Here is a 22,439-nt window from a genome sequence, read left to right as displayed (position 1 = left end):
TCTGTCTGGGCATGTATTTGGCATGATTTGGGCACAGTGGCACACATTTGCCCAGCAAGGTCAGTTCAGGGATTGCTCAGCCAGCCAGGAGAGACATGCGTGCTGGCTGGCTGGTACCACCCCTGGGTTCTGCATTGTCACTCTACATCTTTCTGAAAATATCATGGATGTGAATGAATTCTGAGTGTGCAGATCAAAACTGGAATTTTCTAGAGCTTTGGGGAAAAGGAAAGAATTCGTGAGCAAGATCAAAAAGCATACGTTGGAAGTAAATGAACCATATAAAGGTCAAGAAGGTGGCCCAGGGTGCTTCTTGTGAGAGGCAGACCTATCAATCACCCTAAAAGTGGAGGATAGACTGACTGTGGGCAAGGTGTTGATTTGTGTTAATTTGGGGTTTTTTAGTATCTTTTAAAAAGTAATCTCTACAATGCAACATGGGGCTCAAACTCAGGACCCCAAGATTGAGTCACACACTCAACTGAGCCAGACACGCATCCTGAGGGTTTTGTTTTGAATATTAAAGTTTGCTGTTTGGGTGCAGTGACTTCAGCAGACAGGAAAGCTCTGAGAGTTTGGAGACTCTGAAGTATCTTCGGAGAGGATAGACCTAGCTTACTGGAGAAATTGTTCTATGACTCTTGCTATCAGTATGTCTTTCAGAGGTTTGTCATGCTTGAAAAATCCAAATTCCATTTGGATGAATTTAATTTTGTGCTTTTTTCTACCTCCTCCTTTCCCTAGGTGCCCTTCCACATTTTGTACTATCAAAAGTTAGCGCCCTACTACCCAATGATAAATCTTCACTACATTCATTTAGAATGCTTTAAATGTATTTATAAACTACACTTGTGGATAAAAATCCCACACACAGGGGTGCCTGGATGGCTCAGTGCGTTGAGCTTCTGCCTTCGGCTCAGATGATGCTCTCAGGGTCCTGGGATCAAGTCCCATGTCGGGGTCCCTGTTCGGCGGGGAACCTGCTTCTCCCTCTACCCCTCCTGCTCCCCTTGCTCGTGCTTGCTTGTGCTCTCTCGCTCTCAAATAAAATTTTTAAAAAGACAGGGCACACCAAGTGTCGGCAAGGCGCTGAAGGAGCTGGAACTCTGATACTGCTGATGGGTTCAGGGGTGTTGAAACCACCTTGAGAACACATTCTGGCAGCTTTTAAAAGTGCTAACCACACACCCACCCTATGACCCTGCGGGTTAGCACCCTTAGCCGGGAAATGTGAAAGCGCGTGCCCACACAGAGACTTGTGTCCAAATGCTCATCGCTGCTTCATTTCTAGTGGCCTAAAACTGGGAACAGTCGGAAGTCCCTCAGCTGGGGGACAGAAACACACTGTGGGGCCGGCACACGGGGGACCACTCGGTGGCAGCGAGGACCGGGACACATTGCCACATGGATGTGCTGACCGCAGCGAGTGACAGAAGCCAGATAAAAAGAGCACTTGCTGTATGATTTTATTAAAATTTTCTTTAGGTGCAAACGGATACACAGTGAGAGAAGCAGAACAGAAGTTGCTGGGCCAGGGAGGGCAGGGGCTGGAGGGACAACAGAGGGACAAGGGAGCCTTGACTGTGGTGCGTTCACATGTCAAAGCTTACAGCTGCCATGTAACCCGCCATTCCACCCTCTGAGTACTTCCTCAGGGGACGGACACAGGCCTGACTCTAGAGACCAGAAGCAGGTCACTGATGACTCTTTACCAAGAATATAGTTTCTGCGGAAAGCTCCGGCAGGCCAAGTTCTGTATCTTGATCAGTTTTCTACACATCAAATATGAGCTACCTCCATTTTTTTCCACTTCCACTTACAACGTACCGAAATTATATTGGGACCAGTTTTTTCCATGCACATATAAGATTTCTTATATTGGGGGCTTGGTCAGTTAAACGTCTACCTTTAGCTCAGGACATGATCCGAGGGTCCAGGGATCAAGTTCCTCATCAGTCTCCCTGCTTGGTGGAGAGGCTGCTTCTCCCTCTCCATGTCTTCTCCCTGCTCATGTGCTCGCGCGCTCTCTCTCTCTCTCTCTTGCTTTCAAATAAGTAAATAAATCTTTAAAAAAAAGATTTCTTATATTGATCAAATTCACAATTAGACCTTGTGCCTACACACATCCTAGGTCTGTTATTCCCAAATGCTCAGGAATCAGGGTGTTACCACATGCACAAGTTTAGCCACTGTCAAATCATTTTGTTACTGTTCTTAGCAGTAAAATTGTGAATTCTGATCTTTAAAAAGAATACTTAATATTTGCCTAAGCCATCCCACAAGAGAACAGTGAGCATATCCCTCAGTTGCCCAGTGCCCCTGCGTGCTGGCTCATTGCACAGCCTGTCCAGTTTTGCCCTGTTCCTCCTGTCTCCATGTGCAGCAGTGTCTGCCCCAGGACCTGGAAGCCGTTTTCACAGTTAGACTATGCACACGGATATGAAGGCAGAGCAGAGTCTCACTTTACTTGTCAACTTCATTCATAATTTTAAAATGAAAATTAGAACATCAATTAGTGTGGCAAAAACCAGTGAATTTGATACAAACCAGTACTGGCTCATATGTGGTGAAATGGGTGTGCTGAGGGAAAGCTAAAGCAGGCAACTTGATGTCCCCTGCCAGGAAGGAGATGGGACAGCAGGCCTCCTCAGTAACCTGCTGCACCACATAGTTTAGAGAAGGAGAGTCCGGGTGTGCTGATATGAAAGTCTCATCTGTTACATGAGAAACGAAGTCAGAGTGGTATGAACAGTGAATTAATAAGAAGGGTATTATACATAAACATATTCATGGGATGGGAAGTTTCCGGAAGATACACAAGAAACCATCACTTGGATCTATCAGGCTCTACCCAATCCATGACCTCCCATCAATGTTTGCTGAGCATAAGCCCTGTCTCTCCAGGAAGGAGACCCAAGTGTCAGCTCCAGATGACAGGCCCAGTGAGGAGAGAAGGTGGAACACTAAGGACAAGGATTCGAGCGTGTGAAGGGAGCGAGTGCCAGGGGAACTGGTTCTGGATCTTGGGAGGCTCTGAAGAGCAGGGATGAGCTAAAGAAGCCCCTGGTACTGCAGCTCCTCCAAATGTGTCCCAATCCTTCCCAGCCGCCCCTCCTCCCCAGCCTGAGCACACCTTGCCCCGCCATTCCCAAGCAAGCCTAGGGTTCAGGAAGGGTGAGGGCAGGCCCTGGGCTGCTGCCCTGTTTCTGCTCCTTGGACCATGTGGCCTATAGTGTGGTTTCTGTGTCACTCTGTGACTGCCATTGAGTGTTGTTCAGTGTTTCGATGGTAACTGGTGTCCGACACCAGGGTACAAAGCTTATATACCCAGTAGGGAGATTAAGAAACGGACTTTAGAAGAGAAAGACCAAAGCCAACAAAAGGAATCACAGACATGCCAACTCTAATCTTAGCAATGTTGGCTCTTAGCCAAGGCAGAGAGGATCTGGTTTTAAATATAATCAAATGTTGCAACCCTACAGAGCTCTGGGCCACCCAGATCAATGTGCAAGCCCTCCTAGGTAGCCTAAGCATCCCAGGGGTTGTAAGTGCACAGACGGTGTGCCCCCGAGCTCCCCTGTTTAAGTATAAGGTTACCCAGAGTCTCGTCACCCGTTGGCTCTAAGTTAGAGCCCACATCTGTAAGAATTTATAGTGTGTCCCACTCTGACACTTTCACACCTGTCCTATTTCATTGTCACACAACCCTCTGGCCATATTCCCAAGGCCACATGGCTGATGCGGGGCCAAGCAGGGGTTTGTTCGAACTCAGGCAGACTGATGAATCCCGAAAATAGCTTCCTGGCTTCATCAGCCGCTGTTACAGCCCCAGCAGGAAAAGGACGGAGTCCTTGTTCCTCCTCACCCGGAGTCCCTCCCTCCTGCTCCTGCACCCTCTGCCGTCTGTCTTTGCAAACTGAGCACAGGCCCGTCGCACAGCTGAAGCCCACGCAGGGTGGGCTGGTGGGCGGGCATGACTGGTTGGTCCTGCAGCAGCTGCCGGGAGCCCGGGGCTTCCTTTCCGGGGCCTGCCGTCCCTCATCATCAGGCGGCTAATCCAGGGTGCAGGCTTGATCTAGGCCCCGACCAGAGTGGGCAGCTGGACTGAGCCCACAGAGACCTCTTTCTCAGGAACTCACAAACGGGCATGAGCAGCTCTGGTTGAGGGCTGACTCTGGCCTGGGGTCAGCCACACAGAGTGAGCGTCAGATGGCCACGTTACAAACCTTCCCACTGGGGTCATTCTTCCAGTGGATGCAGACCCACACCCCACTTTCGGAGTCCGCTCACCTCCCAGGAAACCTTGCACCCGCCTTGATTTAATCTGCAGAGACTCTGACCTGGCCTACCGCCCGAGATCACCTTGTTCCAACTTCAAAACCCAAGGGTTAGGAAACCACAAATGCCTGATACAAACCAGTACTGGCTCATGAGGAGTGAAATGGGTGTGCTGAGGGAAAGCTAAAGCAGGCAGCTTGGTGGACATCTAAGCCCTTCCACCTTGTTGGAGGCGGACAGAGGGAGGACAGACTCGCAGGGGAGGGTTCAGTTGCGTTGGGGAGGGCAGGGAGGAAGAAGTCCAGAAAGCATGTCTTTGTGGATATATGTTTTTTCTATCTTTATATTTATATTTAGATTTCTTTATTTCATCTTTGTTTTCTTGGGCGTCAAGGGCTCACTGGATCTGCTGGGAGTGGTGGGAGTGGGGTCAGGTCAGGAGGTGGCCGTCAGTTCGGGGAGATCTGTGGTCTCCATTTCATAATACCCCTTCGCGCTAGAAAAAGTCTTCCCCTTCAAGATCTCTATGAGTTGCTGTAGTCGCTTGGCGAAAGAAAGTACTTGGGGAGGTCTAGTGATAGGTGGGGGTGCAGGCGGGGGTGGGGGTGGGGCCGGGAGTTTGGGTCGAGGTCCAGGTCGAGGTTGAGATGCAGGGGGGCTGGGGGGAGGTGGTCGAGGAGGGTGCTGGAAGTACCAAGGGGGGCGAGCAGAGGGGTGGGCAGAGGGGAGTCTAGCCGGGGGTGCCTGAGAAGTCGAATGGAAAGGGGTGGGCAGCTGGGCCATGTGCAAGGCATTAGAGCCGATCTTGGAAGCGATCCAGCTCAGATAGGGCCAGGTGGCTGTGTAGACTCCAGGGCGCTTAGCTCGGGCACAGCCTACTCCCCAGCTTGTGATTCCCACGACCACATAGGTGTTTGCCACGTTGTCTCTGCACATGAGAGGCCCGCCGCTGTCCCCCTGCCCGGAAGGACACAGAAGTCACTCTCTGTCTGAGCCACTTTCCCCTGCCCAGAAGGGCCATGGGCCCTGGAAGGACAGTGTCTGCAGTCACATGCCTTCTAGCTGCCCTGAATCCAAGTGGCAGTGGTAACCCTGGAGTTAGGTCCAGCGGCTTAGGGCGGGTGCAAAGAAGAGCTTCCTTGCAGAGAGGAGGAGAGAGAGGCTGCCCGCGCGTCCGCGCATGAGGCTCTATGCACCCGCGGGCGTGTGTGGGCGAGCGGATTTGCAGGGTTCATGTTCTGGAGCGGGGAGGTTAGCCTTTTCTCAGGGATGCTATTTGGGCAGCATGAACTCTGTGTTATGATGGGATACAGCTCTCAGGGTGTGACCGGTTCTGGGTAGGGACAGCAGGTGTCCCCTCCCATCCTCACTGCGACAAGATGGGACCAGGGAAAGGGTCACTGAAGCAGGGACCTGGAGGCGGGGAGCTCAGGGATTCAAAAAGAGGTGTGGGCAGGGAACAGGGCGCCTGAGGGGAAGTTACCTGGCAGGTGTCGATCTTGCCTTCGGGGTACCCCGCACACACGTTGGTTGAACGAATGCGCCCGTTGTACCACTGGGTAGAGTTACACAGGTCGAGGTCGATGAGGTTCACTCGCGCCTCCTGCAGTGTCGGTGTGACCCTGTAGACTACAGCCCAGGCAGCTCGGTGGTCAGCGATCACAGAGGCCACGTTCTGGGAGAGCCCAGCCCACTCCCCCCATGGAACCCCATGATCCTGACACGCTCTGTTATCCCTCAAGTCCATGAAAGCCAGTGCCCTCCCCCCCACCCCGCCTCCCCTCAGATGCGGCTGAAGGGTGTGGGGGGAGGGGGAGGGATGTGCAGGTTTGGGGGTGGGGGGTGGCCAGGGCCGGGAGGCTGAGCAGATTCGGCTGAAGGAATGCATGCTGTGTCGCCTCATTTACGCCCCACAGTGACCCTCTGTGCTAAGCACTGTGACTTGCCTGTCCTCCAATCGGAAGCTTGGAGCACCACGCGCCCAAACATCTGGTAGGGTAGTGGTGTGGCTGGGATCTGGACCACACACAAATCCAGGACTCACGTTTTGTTCCCCCACAGCACGGCTGTGAGTCACCTGCCCTGCTTGCTATCCCCCGTTAGGACCCCCCTGCTCAGCTCTGGACGGGATCCGCAGGAGCTGGGCAGATGAGTCCCTCCCCGTGTGCCTCCCATCCGTTTTGAAATTAGAGAAGAGGAGGAGGGGCAGGACTGCCTCCACACACAGACCTGTCGGGGACGTGGGCGTCGGAAGAACCTGCAGGCAGATCTGAACATTCCTTAACAGGCCCAAATGCTCCATCACTGCCTTTGGTTAAGAAAGGCCCAGCCTAGGCTCTGCCTCCATCAGCCAACCTCGCACCTGGCTGCAGGGGCAGCTGTCCCCTCCTCAACAAGTGGCCAATCCCAGGCAAAAGGGCCCTACCACAGCCTGGGGGGCAGGAGAGGGGTGGTGGATTGTGCTTGGAACATGGCGGTGGGGGCCAAGTGGGAAGCCAGAACCAAGGGGACCAAAGTGGATGGAGCTAGGCGCACGGCAGGCACCCGGTAAACGGCTGACTGTGTGTTTGTCTGCTTCGACTGTCTCCAGTACCTTGAGCTCAGCCTTCCGCATCACCCAAGAAGAGGCCAGTTTTGTCCTTGCACGGCCCCCAAGGCAGGGGTGACACGGAAATCAGCACCGCAACAAGTTTGGTTGTTTACCGTGACCTGTTAGATCTATGTAAGAGACAGATGACGGGGGCGAGAACAGGGTTTTCTCAATCCCAACTCCTTTAGGTGTTGGGTGACAAATGCTAAAAAGTCCACAAGAACTTGAAATTCAGTAGAAAAGGAGGACTAGCCCAGAAGCATGTGGGCTCAAGGAGAAAGCAGAAAAAGGAAGGTCTGCAGGAATGTCACAGAAGTTTGGAGGCTGGGGATTTCCTTAAGACGTGTCCTTCGCAGTGGGGGATGTCTTCACCAGAAGATGCTAGAAATCCTGTTAAGTTGAGGAGGTTCTAGAGCAAAAGAGGCCTTGTGCGATGTCCAGGATGTAGGTGGGAGCCTGGAACCCTTTAGAGCAGTAAGATAGCAAAGGTGGCGGTAGGGATGGGAGTGTAGACGGGAATCCTGAGACCAGCTCTCCGGGGACTACAAGACCCCGGAACACTGTGCACATGTTTGGGTGGGTGGGCAGAGCAGGGTAGGCTGGGGGGTGGGACAAGAAGAATGTTCTAGAGGCCACGGCAGGGCCAGGAGGTTGACAGCCCAGGCTGGGGAGGGAAGGGCCAGCAGAGGCCAGTGAAAACAGAGTTGCCCGGGAGGAGAAGCACCCCCCATCAGAGATGGGGGCAGCCTTGAGAGAGGGAAGAAGAGTTACAGGAAGCATCCTGAAACTACCGGGGTTTCATCGCCAGAAAAGGCTGAATTTTGAACCCCAAGTGACTAAAGTGGCTTGAATAAGGAACCCTCGGTTTTCCACTATGAAGGGACAGAAGAGCCTTCAGTCTCTCTCCACATCCCCAGCGTGACTGCGTGGTCGCCTGTGGACATCTGGAAGGCCTAGCCAAACTCTTGCTGCTCACAGCTGACCTCCCAAAAAAACTGTCCCCTCTCTCCAGAGAAAACAAGGTCGCTTGGGTGGGGAGGGCAGTTTCTCACATCGAGGTTCACTGAGGTCAGGAGGGCTGGGCTCTGGGGTCTCAGAGCTCAGAGACCACATGACGTGGCCCTTCCACTCACAGACAGGGAAATGGATGTTGGGGGGGGGGCATGGCCCTCAGCCACAAAGCCCCATGGAGAGCTCTTCTCCAACTGTTGTTTCAGGTGATAGTCCCCCATTTCAAGAAGGTAGCCACTGGGGCTCCAGCTCCAGATACAGCCACAGCCCGACCCCATTCTCCAAGTGCCCAAGTTCCCCTGTGCCTGCGCGCTCCCTTCCCTCCAGCGACCGCTCGAGCCATCCGTGGTGAGGCAGTGGATAGGGCACCCGGCTGCCAGCTTCTCTGGCTGCAAAAGGGGACAGTGCCCTGCGCTCTGGTGGACATCCCCACGAGACCCATATTTGCCCTTTCACCTCAGAGACCACTGAGGAGGTGACCAGCAGCGCCCCCACCCCTGTTGCGAGCACCTCCCGTACTCCCTTCTCTTCAAGACCCCCAGCCAGCCACCCAGCAGACCTGGGGAATCTAGGTGGGCCTGCCCTAAACTGGGGCAGGCAGCCTGTTCCGATGAACTGCCCGCAGGGGACAGGCGGGGTGATCTTCATGAGAGCGATGTCCATTAGTGCCACACTGGGGACGTATTTCTCATGAATGATGATTTTCTCACCGTATCTCCTGTTGAGGCGGCTTCACTGGCTTGTCGTTCCCGTACACAATTTCGCGCGCCTCGCGAAGATCAGCCATCCAGTCATACACTTTCCTGTGGCACAGAGCAAGCACTGGTCAACCCGCAGAAAGGACTGGCTCGACGGAAACCTCCGGTGGCCGTGACCCTCAGAACCCTCCCCCAGCAAGGGTCTGGGCCCACCCACTCATTGTCTGCTTCCCCAGGACAAAGGTGGCAGAGGGCCCTGGAGAAGGTCCCTTTCTGAAGACCTCCCTCCAGGCGCTCCCACACCTACTTTTTGGAGACAAAGCAGTGGGCGGCGGTTAGCAGCCAGTGGGAATTCAGCAAGGGTGCCTCCGCACGCGTGGTACCTCCGGTGTGTGTGGGACGTGAAGACCTGCAGGCTGACCATCCAGGCCAGGCCCCAATTGTCGTCCTCCTGCCCTCCGACGACACGGCCACTCCCCTGTGAGCTCTGCCTGAAGCGCAACCCACAGGGCCACTGAGGAGAGACCGGAGCACAGTTCAAACCCGGGAGGGCGCAGCCTGTCCTCGCCCCTGCACACGTGGGGAGGGGGCAGGGGGGCTGGGCCAAGTGGGGCAGCCTGGAGAGGGGAGGGTTGGATAGGGCTGCTGAGGAGAGACGCTGGAAGCTGCAGGCTCCAGGAAATGGCTTGAGGAGTGTGATTTCTGGGGTCTCGTGGGTGGAGCCACAAGACGAGGGCAAGAAGGGCCAAGGAAGCAGAACCGATGGACAGAGGCCCTAGAAGGTACAGGAGATCCCTAGGCAGGGGGGGAGGTGAGATGGGAGGCGAGAGGTAATGGCTTGGGGCTTTAGGGCCAGTTCTGGGCTCTGGAACTCAGGGAACAGCGGCAGGCGCCCTGGGCCTCAGGGTGGGGCCGGATGGTGCAGGAGAGGGAGAGCCACTGGGGGCGACCAGCAGGGTCCAGGGATGGGAGTCCTGGGAGCAGGGAGGGAGGGTACCTCAGGGGCTGTCGAAGTCTAAGGGGGAGGGGGCCCTAGAAGACGCCACGACAATACCCTGGGGTCTTTGGGGTCAGCCACAGGTGGGGACACCGCAGTATCTGTGGGAAGAAAGGGGCTTCTAAAAATTAGGACTTGATGTTCAAGAGGCAGTGAGGTCAGGGTAAGGACAGGGTCCCCCGTCTGCGCAGTGAGAGGCAGGGGAGCCCAGAGTCAGCCCTGGGGCCTCCGGGCTGAAGCAGCTGGGAGCAGGGATGGTCTGAGTTGGGGATGTGGGTCACACCTGTGAGACCCAGGGCACCACCCAGGCCCAAGCTTGGCCTCCTCCCCGGCCCTGGACAGAGGCAGTCCAGGCGGGGCCTGCTCTTCAGAAGACGCTCTCTCCACCCGCCGAGGTGTCCCTGGCACTTACTCACACGTGGCGTTATCTTTGGCGACCGCGGACACTGCCAAGAGCAGCAGAGCGGCAGTTGGCAGCATCCTAACCGCACTCCTGCCCCAGCCTGGCCCGGAAGCCTAGTGACCTCACAGAAGCCCTGAGGCCTGCGGGCCCAATCAGCCGGGCTGCTCCCCTCCCCCCAGGAGTCAGGACCTGCAGGAGCCCTTTAGCTTAACTGGTTCCGGCTAAAACAGGATCCAGCTCTCGGCACAGACCCCTTCCCACCCCGAGGGGCATGGGCTCCTATCCAGCACCCACCCTCTGTCCCAGGCCAAGACCGTCATTCCCAGTCACCCTTCGAAGGTCCCAGAGGATCTGAGGTTCCAGTTTCGTGCAGGGTCTGCCCCTCTCGGGCAAGCTGTGACCAGTTACTGTTCCAGATCGTGGGCTGGGGGCAGCTCTGTTCCTCCGTGTCGAGATGGCAGAGCCTGTCAGGGGTCACAGGGGTCAGGCTCACCAGATTAATCTATCCTTAACACTGCATGGGCAGGTTGTCTTTCCCTCTTCCAGTACATAGTATCAGCACAATTTTCCAGGAGCCACTTTGAATTTCTCTCATTCGGGACTACAAAGCCACCCTTCTCTCACGGCCGAGTGTCGCAGGATCTGTGTTTCCTGCCGAGTGTCTCCAGGTCTCCTCTCCTGACCTCCATGCAGCACGCTGCTTCCCTACACTCAGGGTCAGGAATTCTTCTCATCACCGTCACATGAGTACCCTGAGGGTTCATTTCCTCAGATCGTCAGAGACAGCATCTCCCCCATGGGGAAGACAAACGCTCGCCTCACACACCCGCAGCTCCTTCAAGACTGGGAGGAGGTCACGTCTGCACCGGCCTGAAGGGCAGCGTCCCCTCCTACCACCCGAGTGTAGTTCTCCACTAGACCATCTGAGCAGGGAGAGATGGTCCCTCGCACTACCTGCGTGTCAGGACACCTCTGCAGCTTCTTCCTGAGTGTTAAGAGTTTCCGATTGTCAGATGCCTTATTCCTCTATTACCTTCGCGAACTGACTGTCATACCGCCTCAGCTCCCATAACTTTCAGGAGTCACGTCCCCCTTATGGGGTCTGGTGTATCTTTACCTGGGCATCAGGAACCACCACCTCCTTTTCCTGAATCTGAGGGGGTCTCTTTTCTTCCATCTCAAGGCCAAAGGCCTCATCTCTACCACCTCAGTGTCACTCTGTGGCCTCTTCTCTACCAGAGAACCCAGAGATCTTCTATCCCCTACCTGAAGGTCAGGAGCTGCATCTCTCCTGTGGGAGGGCACTGAGGCTTCCTCAGCCACACTGACGTGCCAGGAATTCTCGTGCCCCCACCTGGCTGCTGGAAGTCTCCTGTCCCTTACGTGAGTACAGTCTCCCTCCCTGCCTAAGAGTCATGAGCTTTAATCTTCTCTTCCTGAATATCACAAGGTCTCCTTTACTCGGGTAAAATGTCTGACAATCTCATCCCAGCTCCCTGATTGTCTGAAGGTTTCTATCTCCTTCCTGGGGGTCTTGAGGTCTCATCTCCCTACTTGAGGATCGCGAAATCTTCCCTCTCCCATCTGAGTGTAAGGAGGTCTCCTGCCCTCCCCTGAGTGTTCCCGCTTTGTCTCCTCCCCCTGAGCGTCAGGAGATGCTGTCCTCTCACCTCTTCTGCTAGATCTGGAGGTTCCATCTCTGGTCTCTTAGAGACAAGGGTGTCTTCTCTTCCCACCCTGCAGGCCAGGTGTTGCAGTTCTTCAACTCCGTTGTCAGGCCTCTTATTTCCTCTCCATGAGTGTCCCCAAGTCTCCTCTAGGCCAGAAGATCTTGCCTCTCTTGTTATGGGGTGCGGGTGCCGACAGTGCTGATTCCATCTCGGTCCATGTTTGCTCAGTGACCTCTCTCGGGGCTGCGTGTTCCAGGCCCTGTGGAGACTGACATAACCCTTAGAAACGCCTGCAGAGGCCAGGATGCGGGGAGGCTTGTTTGGGCCTTCCAGGAATCTCTCAGAGATGGCCTCGTCTTTCCTGTCGCTGAGGCCAGGTGGCGGCACGAGATCTAATTACAGGCTAGCTGTCGGTTAGGGTCATGCATGTCCTCTGGGCTGCATGTGAGCCCTTGGCTCTCACTGCAGTGTCCTTCTGCGGGTCCTGTTGCTCTGTGAAATCTGCGGGCTAAGGTCTGGAGAGTAACCCTGCAGCCGCTGCAGACCTTCCTCCATCGGGGCACCTGCCAGGGAGTCCCCTGAACAAAATTGTTCCGACGGCGTGGAGTGGCCTGCTGGGACTTCCAGTCTCCAAGTGCCTTCTCTGTTTGGGGGACCCCTTCCTGTCCCTCCTCCACCTTCTAACACGGGGCCAGGACATCTTCTCTTTGTTTGGTAGGGAGAAGCAAGGCCGGGGGGGTTATGAGTTTTGGTATGTTGTTCCCATTCCTGCCAAACAGCAAGCTGGGTTTCACCTACATGACGTAACTGGGCCTCAGTAACATCCCCTTTGTGAGGGTCTCACGGCTTTTATCACTGCTCCCTGCGTGTCAGGAAGGCTCCCCCATTTCCACCTGAGTGTAAGGAGGACATGCGTCTCCTAGGGAATTTTCAAGGCCCTTGTGTGCTTTCCCCAACTGGTAGGTTTTTTTTCTCTGACCTTAGTGTCCCAGAACTTATGTCTTCCCTACCGGGCTCCTGCATGGAAGTGTTCAGGGCCTTTCTTTTTTTTTCCTTTCTTGTGCGGCCGTCACTGCAGGTGGTCCCGCTCCTCTACCTGCGGTTCAGGAAGCCCCGTTTCGCCAACCTGAGTCTTAGCAGTTCACAACTCGCCCCTAAGGCCGATGGAGCCTTAGGGGCCTGACACATCTGAGTGTCAGACTGTGCCTGATGAGGGATCCGAAGAGGCTTTTGGATTTTATAATCTAAGAAATGGCAACAGGAATTCAAGATGTGGTCATTAAAATATTGACTATTTAAGAAAACATCTCTTCAGGAGTTTTTACAGGATTGTAATGTCCATAAAATCGATGTGGTATTTAGGTCCAAGAGAATCATTTAGCAGAATGATGTAAACATTTATTTTGATGCTAATATATACAATTTTCCAGAAATCACAACCTTTGCAAGTATTTCAACATATAAAAATAGGACGCCTCCATGGCTCAGTCAGTTAAACCTCTGCCTTCGGCTCAGGTCAAGATCCTAGGGTCCTGGGATCGAGCCCCACGTTGGGCTCCCTGCTCAGCGGGGAGCCTGCTTTTCCCTCTGCCTCTGCTGCTCCCCTGCTTGTGTTTTGTTTTTGCTCTCTCTCTCAAATAAACAAAATCGTCAAAAAAATTTTAAAAAGAAAGAAGATATTTTAAGCTTTGAGATGAAAACAGTACCTAGTTTTTCAAAACACTTAGGGTCACTCAATGACACAGTGGAAGACCCAATGCCTAGGTTCTAAAAGACAAAGTACTGTCTGACCCCACAGAGTAACACTCACTTCTGGTTCTAGAAAGGGCTGCCGGTCACAGTACCTGGCCCTGTGGCCACGGGATAGGCACATGGTCCCCCAGGTTTAATTTTGTCCTTAACCCTAATGGAAGAAGCAAATGTCTCAAATACAAGTGTTCCAAAGCCCAAGCGAGAGAGGTAGGAAATTGCCAGACAGGTAAGACTCTAGGGCCAGAGGGTACGGTCCCAGGGGCTACTGGGGGCTTGACTCAGGCCCAGGCAAAGCTCCCATCACAGGGAGCAGGAGGAGGGGTTCCCCACCCCTATGCCCCTCCACCTCACCTCCCTCCCTGCCCTCCTCCATTCCCACCCCTATATGCTCTCCTGCTTACCCCAGCCTACTTCCTGCTCTTCACTTCCAAACCCTACCCCCGCCCACCTGACCAGTCCAACTCCCACCCTATCTTTCCTCACACTAATCCCTAACCCCTCTCCAGAGAGGTCCTCTGCAGAGCAGACACCACGTGCATCCAGCCAGCCCAAGTTGTCCACAGGACCTCGGGCAGGGGTTGCTGGGGTGAGGGAAGGTTAGGTCTACAGTCTCTGCTCCAGGCTCGAGGAAGAGCGTTGGTGAGTTTTTTGGGGGCCCCAAAAGGACATCCTGAGGCCACGAGGAGACCTTTGCCCTGAGTGAGAATGTCTTTGTCCCAAAGCGTTTGGGGCTGCAACTCCCCCAGCCCTGAACCTACACTTTCCTCTGCCACATCTTCTCTCACGGGGGGTGGGGGGGTGTGTGTGTGTGAAGGGTCTGACTCCCCTTCTGAGGGGAGGGGCATATTCATCTTCTCCCCCAAATCTCTTGGGAGTCAGAGTGGGTGTTGCCGTGTCCACGGAAGGCTGCCTCTGCCCTTGCTCTTACTTTCTTCTCTCGGAAGCTGTACTTACCCCAAGCTCGGACCCAGCCCCAGAGCGACTTAGGGTTCCGCGTGCAGCTCGGAGGGTAACAGCCCCCACCCCCAGCAGAGGCTTAGGTCCAGCTCAAGTCAGGGTCCTGCCTCCACCCCTGCACTGAGAGCCCCTTGCTCAGATCCCTACTTGCAGATCCCAGATCCCTGACTTCCTTCATGGCCTCTTGTTTGATGACCACAGTTTCTAACTTGAAAGTGAAAATTAAAAATTTGAAAAAATTGGAAATTTGAAGTTGTGGGGCTTTCTAGACAAGTGGCAAACCTCTCAGGGTCCAAGCCTCACAGGGCCTTCCCCACTCCCTCCCAGGCCCTCCGGACCTGGCTCACACCTTCAAAGCCTCTCTGCCGCCCCCACGTCTTCTCAGTGAAGACACCGGAGTCCATGCCTCTTCTACCAGCTTTGCTCCTTCTGGGATCTTCACACTTTCCCGTGGCGTCTCCCACTAGCCCCACCCCGACCCAGCAATAGCCCCAGTCAAGGTCCACATTTATCACCGTGTCCTGTCCGCACCCCATCTCGCCTTGTGACCGGTGCCTGACGTGTCTTCTGCGGCGGGGGGGGGGGGGGGACAGCCGCGCCCGCCCTCCCTCAGCTCCCGTGGGGCCTCCTGCGCCCACTCTGCAGGAGAACGCCCACCCACTGGCCACACTGTGACTCCTCCTCCCACCCGCTGAGATGCCTCTGCCCTTCCTGTGGGCAGAGCACCCCCAACCAGGTGCCACACAGCTGGGGGTGGGGGGTGGCAGCTGGAGGCTCCTGAGACTGTCAGCTCAGAGGGGAGAAGGAAAGCCTGAACAATAGCAGGAGCCGTGGGGGCAGGACAGCTGGGACAGACAAGAGAGGGTTCAAAGACAGGAGCCACAGGATTCAGAAACAAAGGGACATGGAGGGGGAGGGGTTGCGGCAGGGGTCACAGAGGACAGACAACCAGACTTCTAGCCCAGGGCAGCTCCTCGGTCGGCTGATAGAGAAACCTCCCAATCAGCAAGCCCAGGCTGAGGTCCTGCAACAGTTCCAGAAGAGACGAGAAGCGTGGCATGTGGACATGGAGGCCAACAAGGACACCGGGTCGGAGATCTGAGAGTAACCAGCGTCCAGGCTTGGATACTTGTGACAAGGCTGGGGAGATTTGTCCAAGGGACAGCAGTTTGTGCTCCTAAGAATTCCTCAAACAGGCAACTGAGAAAGTTTCATTTCTTATAAATTTATTACATAATAATATTATAATAATTATCAATAATAATAATATAAGAAACATAGATCTCTGTGGGGTGTATCACAACATCAGGGTCAGGAGGCCTCAGGACTGGAGTAGGGGTGAAATCCCCTGGATGGAACTCCATACAAAAGGAGGGGTGAAGCGGAACTGACCCTGTAAAGTTAAAAACCCAAATTGAACGGAACCAAAAACCCACAGGTGAGTGTGAGACCGAGTGTGTATGTGGCAGTCTGTTACAGTGACTGCTGCCGTGTGTGTGACCTGGTCTGTTGGTGAAGGGGTTACTGGGTGTGACTCTGCCCAGGGAATGGGGCCGGTGGGCCAGGGCGGGGCGGGCGGGCACAGACCGGCGTGCCAGGCCCCTGGGCTGTGAAAACTTCAGTTTTCTGTGTTTTTTTTTTTTTTATTAAAAAAAGCTAGAAATATAAACAGAAACTTGTGAGTGACGTGGATGGAGCTTAGTCCAGACTCCAAACCCTAGGTTTAAAAACGTCCCAGGGCCCCCCCACCCCACAGATCATTGCTGAGTGTGAGGAGTCACAGTAAGGGGGGCTGGGGTGTCCTCTGGGGTCTTTGCCTCTCCCCAGGGCCTGCGGTGGCCTGACTCTAGGGGTCCTCTATGATCCCCCCAGAAGCCCAAGGGGGGGGGAGGGCATTGCCTCCAAGGGCCCCTGGGAGCCTGTCCCAGCAGCAGAGCTTCACCAGGGAGGCGGCTCTGGAAGGACAGACTGGGCAAACAGCAGGTCCTAGGGTGCCTCTGACTTTCTTTGGAAGTGGGGGTGTGCTTCCATGGCACACACCCATACGCGCACCCCGCACACACTGCTGGAGACCCCCCCCCAGGTCCGGAGTGGCCCAGGGACCGCGCTCCAATCAGGCACACACGGGGGTCCCATGCACTCAGCCGCACCCAGAGCTTCACGCGCTCGCTCATGTGCGCACACACACAGGGCAGGAACAGGAGACTTTGGGGTCTGAGGCAGGGAGGCTTCTCTGCTGTGGTTGCCCAACAGTGTGGGGAGGAGGCTAGACCCCTCCTGGGAAGGGGCCCTGTGAGGGACTTGGCTGGGGGGCGGACGCCAGGGCTCTGCCCCTCCCCAGGGCAATGGTCACCCAGGTCACCTGACCTTGCTAGTGCCCAGCAGGACTCTGCTGCCTGCCGCCCCTCCTCCACGCAGCACCTGAAGGGTCGGTGGGGCACACTATAGCTCAGCGAGGGGAGAGGGCCGAGCCGTGGGCCCCAGGGCGGGCTACTAGGACCCTGGCCAACCCCAGACCAGCTGGAGCGTCCCCCGCCCCACGTGGGGTGGCAGTGGCAGTGAGGGGCCAGAGATGGAAGACTGGGCAGCAGCAGCGGAACCAGTGGGGGGCTGTAGGGGAGGGGAAGGGAAGCTATTAAGGACAGAGATATTTGTTCCTTTTCTCGTTCCAAATATAGGGTGGATTAAAATATGCAAAACAGGGGGGCTCCTAGGCCCCCAACCGAGAACCCCAAGTCTCCCCCCTCCCCCCGAGTCACCAAGGTGTGTCCTGACCTCGCATGCTGGACTAGGTCCCCCCCTCTGGGAAAGTAGCCACCAGAAGCTGTGCGGGAGATGGTCAGGCCGGAGCACCCCACCCCCAACCCTCTCCCGCTCCAGCCCCCCTGGCCCTCGCCCTTCCTGACCCTGTGCTGGGTGGGACTCGCCGGCCGGGGAGGGCACTAAGCAATGTACAGGGCAAGTCTCCGAGCAACAGCAAACAGGACGATTCATGCAACATTCCTGGCCCGGGCGCTGTTGTGGGGGGCGGGCCGAGCCCGCGGCCCGGGGGTCGGGGTGGGGGGCCCTGCCGGCAGGGCGCGGCTGGGGCGTGGGGAGGGGGCGTCAGCTGCCGTCCAGCTGCCTGAGCGCGCGCTCGATGTTCATGCGGTGGCCTACGCGCGTGACGCCCAGCTCCACGAAGTCGTCCTTGGTGAGCGCCGGCAGGTGCGCGCCCTCGATTTCGTGGTCCTCGAAGCGGTCGCGGTGCTCGCCCAGGTGGATGCTCTCCAGCCAGTCGCCCACGTCGAACTTGCTCCAGAGCTGCAGCGGCTTTTGTTGGAAGGGCCGGCGCGGGCCGGGGGCCCCGGGGCCGGGGCCGGGGCCGGGCGCTGGCGAGGGCAGCGGCGACGGCGAGGGCGAGCGGCTGCGTGCGCTCACGCTGCGCACCACAAAACGCACCTCCTTCGGCTCGTGCGGGATGGAGAGGCTGGACGACTTGAGGATGGTGGGAGGCGTGAGGCCGAAGGGCCGCCCCGCGCCCCCCGCGCCCGCCCCCAGCCCCTCCACCCGCTCCAGCGACGCGGGCTTCACTGGGCTCGGGGCGCGGCGCGCCACGGGGTAGCGGCCGCCGGGCCGCACCGGGTAGGAGGCCCCGCCGCCCGGGCCCCCGGGGCTGCGCTGCGCTGAGATGGAGCTCAGCTCACCGAGGCTGCTGAAGAGCCTGCGGAGGGAGAGGGGGTCAAGGCCAGGTGAAGGGCGCCAGGAGACGCGGGGGCAGGCGGAGGGGGCGCGGCCCGCGGCCCGGAGGACGCTGGGGGCGGAGCTTGGGACTGGGGGCTGGGTGGGCACCAGGATACGCGGGGGCAGGCGGAGGGGAGCGCGGCCGGCGGCTGGGGGGGAGCCTGGGGGCGGGGCTCGGGGTGGGCGCCAGGAGACGCGGGGGCAGGCGGAGGGGGGCGCGGCCCGCGGCCGGGAGGACGCTGGGGGCGGAGCTTGGGGCTCGGTAGCCTTAGGGCCACCGGAAAAAAGGTGAGATCCGAGGATTACGACGACCATTCTGTCTGGCCCCCAGGGTCAGAGCCAGGGCCCTGCTGGGGGAGAAGGGGACTAGATTGAATGGAATATAAAGAGTAAAAAGCAATGGTCCCTTTCGCAGCCCAGCGGAGGAAAGGCAGCCTTTCGCGGCAAAGGGAAGACGGCCCCAACCCTGACAGCCTCCCACACTGGCCCTGGGCACAGCCCCATCCACCCGTGCCCTGGAGGGGAAGACTATGGCACTACCCCTCACCACTCCCACACACAGCTCTGCGCTCCTGAGGAAACCCAGAGGAACCTGGGCGGGCTTCAGGGACGGCTGAGTCGTGATGACGACTGCTGGTGGCACAGACTGACCGAGCCCATGAGTCAGAGACAGACACCAGGCAGCCTTCGTGCCCACGCAGAGCAGCCGCGTGTGCAGGGCAGGTGTGAAGCAGCGACACACCGATGACACGCGGCCTCCCTGCACAGGACAGCACACTGCAGCCGCAGGAGCACCCACACGTGTCACAGACATGCAGCAGAGTGGCAGGAATGGCAGTGGACTGCTTGTGAGAGACGCACGTATGTGCGGACACGCAGACACACACACACCCACACACACACACGGCGCCTCCCTACCCAACATCAGCTGACGGGACCCCAGACCTGCAGCCCCTCTCCAGCATGGCCACAGTGGGAGGCCGACCTGGGAGGACCTCCAGAGAGTACCCACTCCCTAGTCCCTCCCCCTTCCTTTCCATTGTCCGCCCCAGTTGCGCCAGGGGAAGCCGGGGGAGGGGGCTGTCGGTGGGACAGAAGCCCCACGAAGCCGAGCAGAGCGGAGAGCAGGGCGCTCGGGACAGCGCACGGACAGCGGAGAGCAGGGCACCCGGGACAGCGCGCAGACAGCGGAGAGCAGGGCGGTCAGGAACAGCGCGGGGACAGCGGAGAGCAGGGCGACAGACAGCGCCCGCACAGCGGAGAGCAGGGCGCCCGGGACAGCGCACGGACAGTGAGAGGCATGGGATGGGCATGCTCACTTACACAGCCGGTGCTCGGGACCACCGCGCAGCTAGACAGAGCAGCCACATGCAGATGGGCAGGAGAGAGCAATGAGAGAGAGTGTTAGCAGCCAGGGCCGCACGGCAGGCACATGGCCCCCAGTCACAGCTACAGTGTGCCAGCCAGGTGCAGGGCTCCCTGGCCAGACACCCACTGGGGGAGGGACTCAGGTGTGGTGGGAGGGAGCCAACCTGGAGCCACTGGGGAAAGGGAACTGCAGGCCAGACCTGGGCAGATCTGGGTGGATCCCTGGTCTATCTGTGGGACCTATTTTCGAGTTTATGACGGGCAGATCAGAATGGTGCCCATCCACTGGCTTTACTTGGAACACTGAGGTGACGCTTCGTGTCCCCTTATACTCTCTGTGGTCTGAACGGCCTCTCTCCAGCTGCCATCCCACCTCCCTCTCCCTGCCCCTGCCTAAGCTAGGCTAAGGACCCTCCTCTGGGTTCTCCCATCTACCTTCGTGCAATCCTGACTGGTGCCAGTCCCATAGGGCACAGGGCCCCCCCAGCACCCTTCCTCCCCTTAATGTGGGTTTTGTCTTTTCCTCTCCCACCTGTGCAAGGTCAGCCTCTCCCTGGAGATCCAGCTCTGTCTCTCCCACTCAACCGGAAGAAACCCTCCCTACTCCCACCACACCTGTCCTCCCTGTACCACCTAGGCTTTGGGGCAAAGGAGGGCAGCAGTGAAGTGGAAGGGGGAGGATTTCCCAGGGAGATGTTGCAGCAGGTGGTGGGTGCCCAGGTGGTGGCGATTGCTGGAGGCGGGAGGGGGGGGGTGCTGGGTAAGATGCTGAGGGAATGGTGCCCAGGATAGCCCCACTAGAGCCCTCACAGTGACCCCAGCCCAAAGCCCTGCATCTCAGGAGGGAACCCTGCCTAGCCCTGACCCAAGGGCTGGGTCTCAGTGGAACCATGTGGGTGTGCCTGGAGCCACGGGTGGGACAGAAGCATACTGACAAGTTGGCAGGACCACAGCCAAGCTGTGAAGGCAGAGAGAACAGGGTGGGTGCTGGGTAGTGCAATGGAGAGGCTTGGCCTGAGCCCAGAGCAGAGTCTGGGTTCCAGGATGCCTTTCTGGCCAGTGCTGGAGCATTCCTGCCTGGCGGACGGGGCAGCTGGCTCTAGTAGCACCCACGAAGACCTCCTGAGGAGAGGTGCTGGGGGCAAGAAGATGAGCCCCTACCAGAGAAGACGGCTGATGCCAGGAGGTGCCCTGGTCCACCAGGCTGGGAGTGGGGAGAGATAGCCAGTCCTAAAGGTGCCCCGGCATGCTGGACATGGGAAGATACCTAGAAGAAGAGCCTAAGAAAGTCTATGCATTCCCAAGGCCCCCGGACACAGCAGGGAGTGGCCGAGGGGTCCCCATGGCCCCAGTGCCTGCTCTTCCTCCCCTTCCTTTTGGGGAACACATCGTCCCCTGGACAGGAATTCCAACAGTGTCCATAGCCAAGTTTCCATGCCCTTCTGCATACCCATCACTGTCCATCACTGTTCTCAGCTGTCTGATCACACCACCGCCCCCAGCCAGGCCCAACCATGGCGTGGTCACATCACAGCACCTGCTAGCCTCCCAGAGGGCTTCTGGGCTGCCCACCCTCTAACAACCGGTACCTCACCAGGCACCCCTGAATGCTGCCAGCAGCCTCCTCCAGATGGCTCAGCAAGGCTCCATGCCCCGGGTGTCTCTTCCACCAACATCTGAATGTGGTACTGTCTTGCTGCCTCGTGACTCTTCAGCCACTGAGGTCTGGCCTTGCCCCCCCCCTCACACACACACCCCTGTAGTTACCAAAGGAATAGCAGGACCCCTTGCTGACCTTTCTTCCACCCCTTCCTTCCTAGATGGGTTTTGTGGGTTCTCCTTTTGGTTCCCACTTTCTTCTGGGCTGTGTGGTCCATTCCCCGCTTAGCTATGGCTACATGTGAGGCCCAGCTAACCTCTGAGCTCCAGATCTCCAGGGGGACCACCAAACACGCTCTCCCTAACCCCAGTCCTCCCATCAGGGACCTGGGAACCACCATCAGCTCCTCCTTCTTTTCACCTGGAGGGCTCCTAGCCTTGACCCAGGTGCTCATCCCCATTCCCACCCCTCAGCCACCTAAGGGTTCAGTCATTTGATGGTCTCACTCAGGACCTCTCACCTCATTTCCTAACTGTTCTCCTTGACTCCTAGTCCTTAGCACAAAACCAGGAAAACAACTTATACTGAAAAAAATGCCATCAAACAAAAATCATTTGACATGTCTCTCCCAGGCTTGACTACCTGTTGGCCCACTGGTACCAATAGACGAGAAAAAGCCAAGCTCTGGTCCTGGCGTCTGGCTCCGGCCTTTTGCTGCTGCACTCAACACAGGGCCTGGGGACTTCTGCGGTCTGGGAGCCTTGCCCGGGGAGAGGGCGCTCAACAGCAGCACAACTAGACACAGACTTGCAGGCTTCGAGGCGCACCCTCTCCAGCCTTGTGCCTTCTCACCGCCCACATCCGCTCACAGCTCCGACCTCAGCACACTCCAGATGTCCCTACGTCCCCTCATCCGCGAGCCCTTCCTGCCCTCCCAGCAGAGTTCAGGGCTCTTGAAGCAAGGGACCCACGTGCATGGGAGCTGCAAGGACAAAGCCTATCCTGGCCCCAGTGCCCCGGCCATCATGCAACAGATGTCAACCCAGGTCCCGGGAGAAGCCCAGCTGGCCCTTTATCCCTGCCCTCACACCGGGTCGGATCCAGACCCTGCCAATTGTGGTAGAAAAACAGGGCCCACGGAAGGTCACCACAGCGAGGTTCCTACCCCATGATGGGAGAGTGTGACCCTTATTAGTGACTGTCTGAGACCTGACAGCTGAGAGGCCACAGCACAGAGCACATCAGGGGGCGAAGACGTGTGCAGGACATACACCCCCTGACTTCATATTTCCAAAGCTACGTCTCCAGGAACGTCTTTCAGTAAAACCTGACGTGGGGGCAGGCGGATGTAAAACTGAGAGCTGCAGAACTCAGAGTCCCTGTGGAGCTCAG

The 22,439-nt window shown here is 57.2% G+C and overlaps 2 protein-coding genes across 5 annotated transcripts in view; both read right to left on the bottom strand.

Moving 5' to 3' along the window:
- Positions 1 to 4,599: 4,599 nt before the first annotated feature.
- ACR (acrosin) lies at positions 4,600 to 10,054 on the bottom strand. Its single transcript, XM_053447862.1, is given in 8 exon segments — positions 4,600 to 5,235; positions 5,762 to 5,907; positions 8,399 to 8,446; positions 8,449 to 8,597; positions 8,599 to 8,682; positions 8,885 to 8,937; positions 8,939 to 9,091; positions 9,983 to 10,054. Coding segments are annotated over 8 exon segments (1,227 nt in total). The 3' UTR covers positions 4,600 to 4,713.
- Positions 10,055 to 15,560: 5,506 nt separating this feature from the next.
- The window catches only part of SHANK3 (SH3 and multiple ankyrin repeat domains 3), a 71,894-nt gene continuing 65,015 nt past the window's right edge, over positions 15,561 to 22,439 (bottom strand). For all 4 annotated transcript variants that reach the window (XM_047739724.1, XM_047739723.1, XM_047739726.1 and 1 more), the window contains one exon: positions 15,561 to 18,059. In XM_047739724.1, the coding sequence (XP_047595680.1) occupies positions 17,462 to 18,059 (598 nt within the window). In that variant the 3' untranslated portion in view covers positions 15,561 to 17,461. The remainder of the gene's footprint in view (positions 18,060 to 22,439) is intronic.

This window comes from Lutra lutra, chromosome 8, assembly GCF_902655055.1.
Source record: "Lutra lutra chromosome 8, mLutLut1.2, whole genome shotgun sequence".
NCBI lineage: Eukaryota > Metazoa > Chordata > Mammalia > Carnivora > Mustelidae > Lutra > Lutra lutra.
Note: the sequence above shows the minus strand (reverse complement) of the source record. Positions and strands in the feature narration are given on the sequence as shown.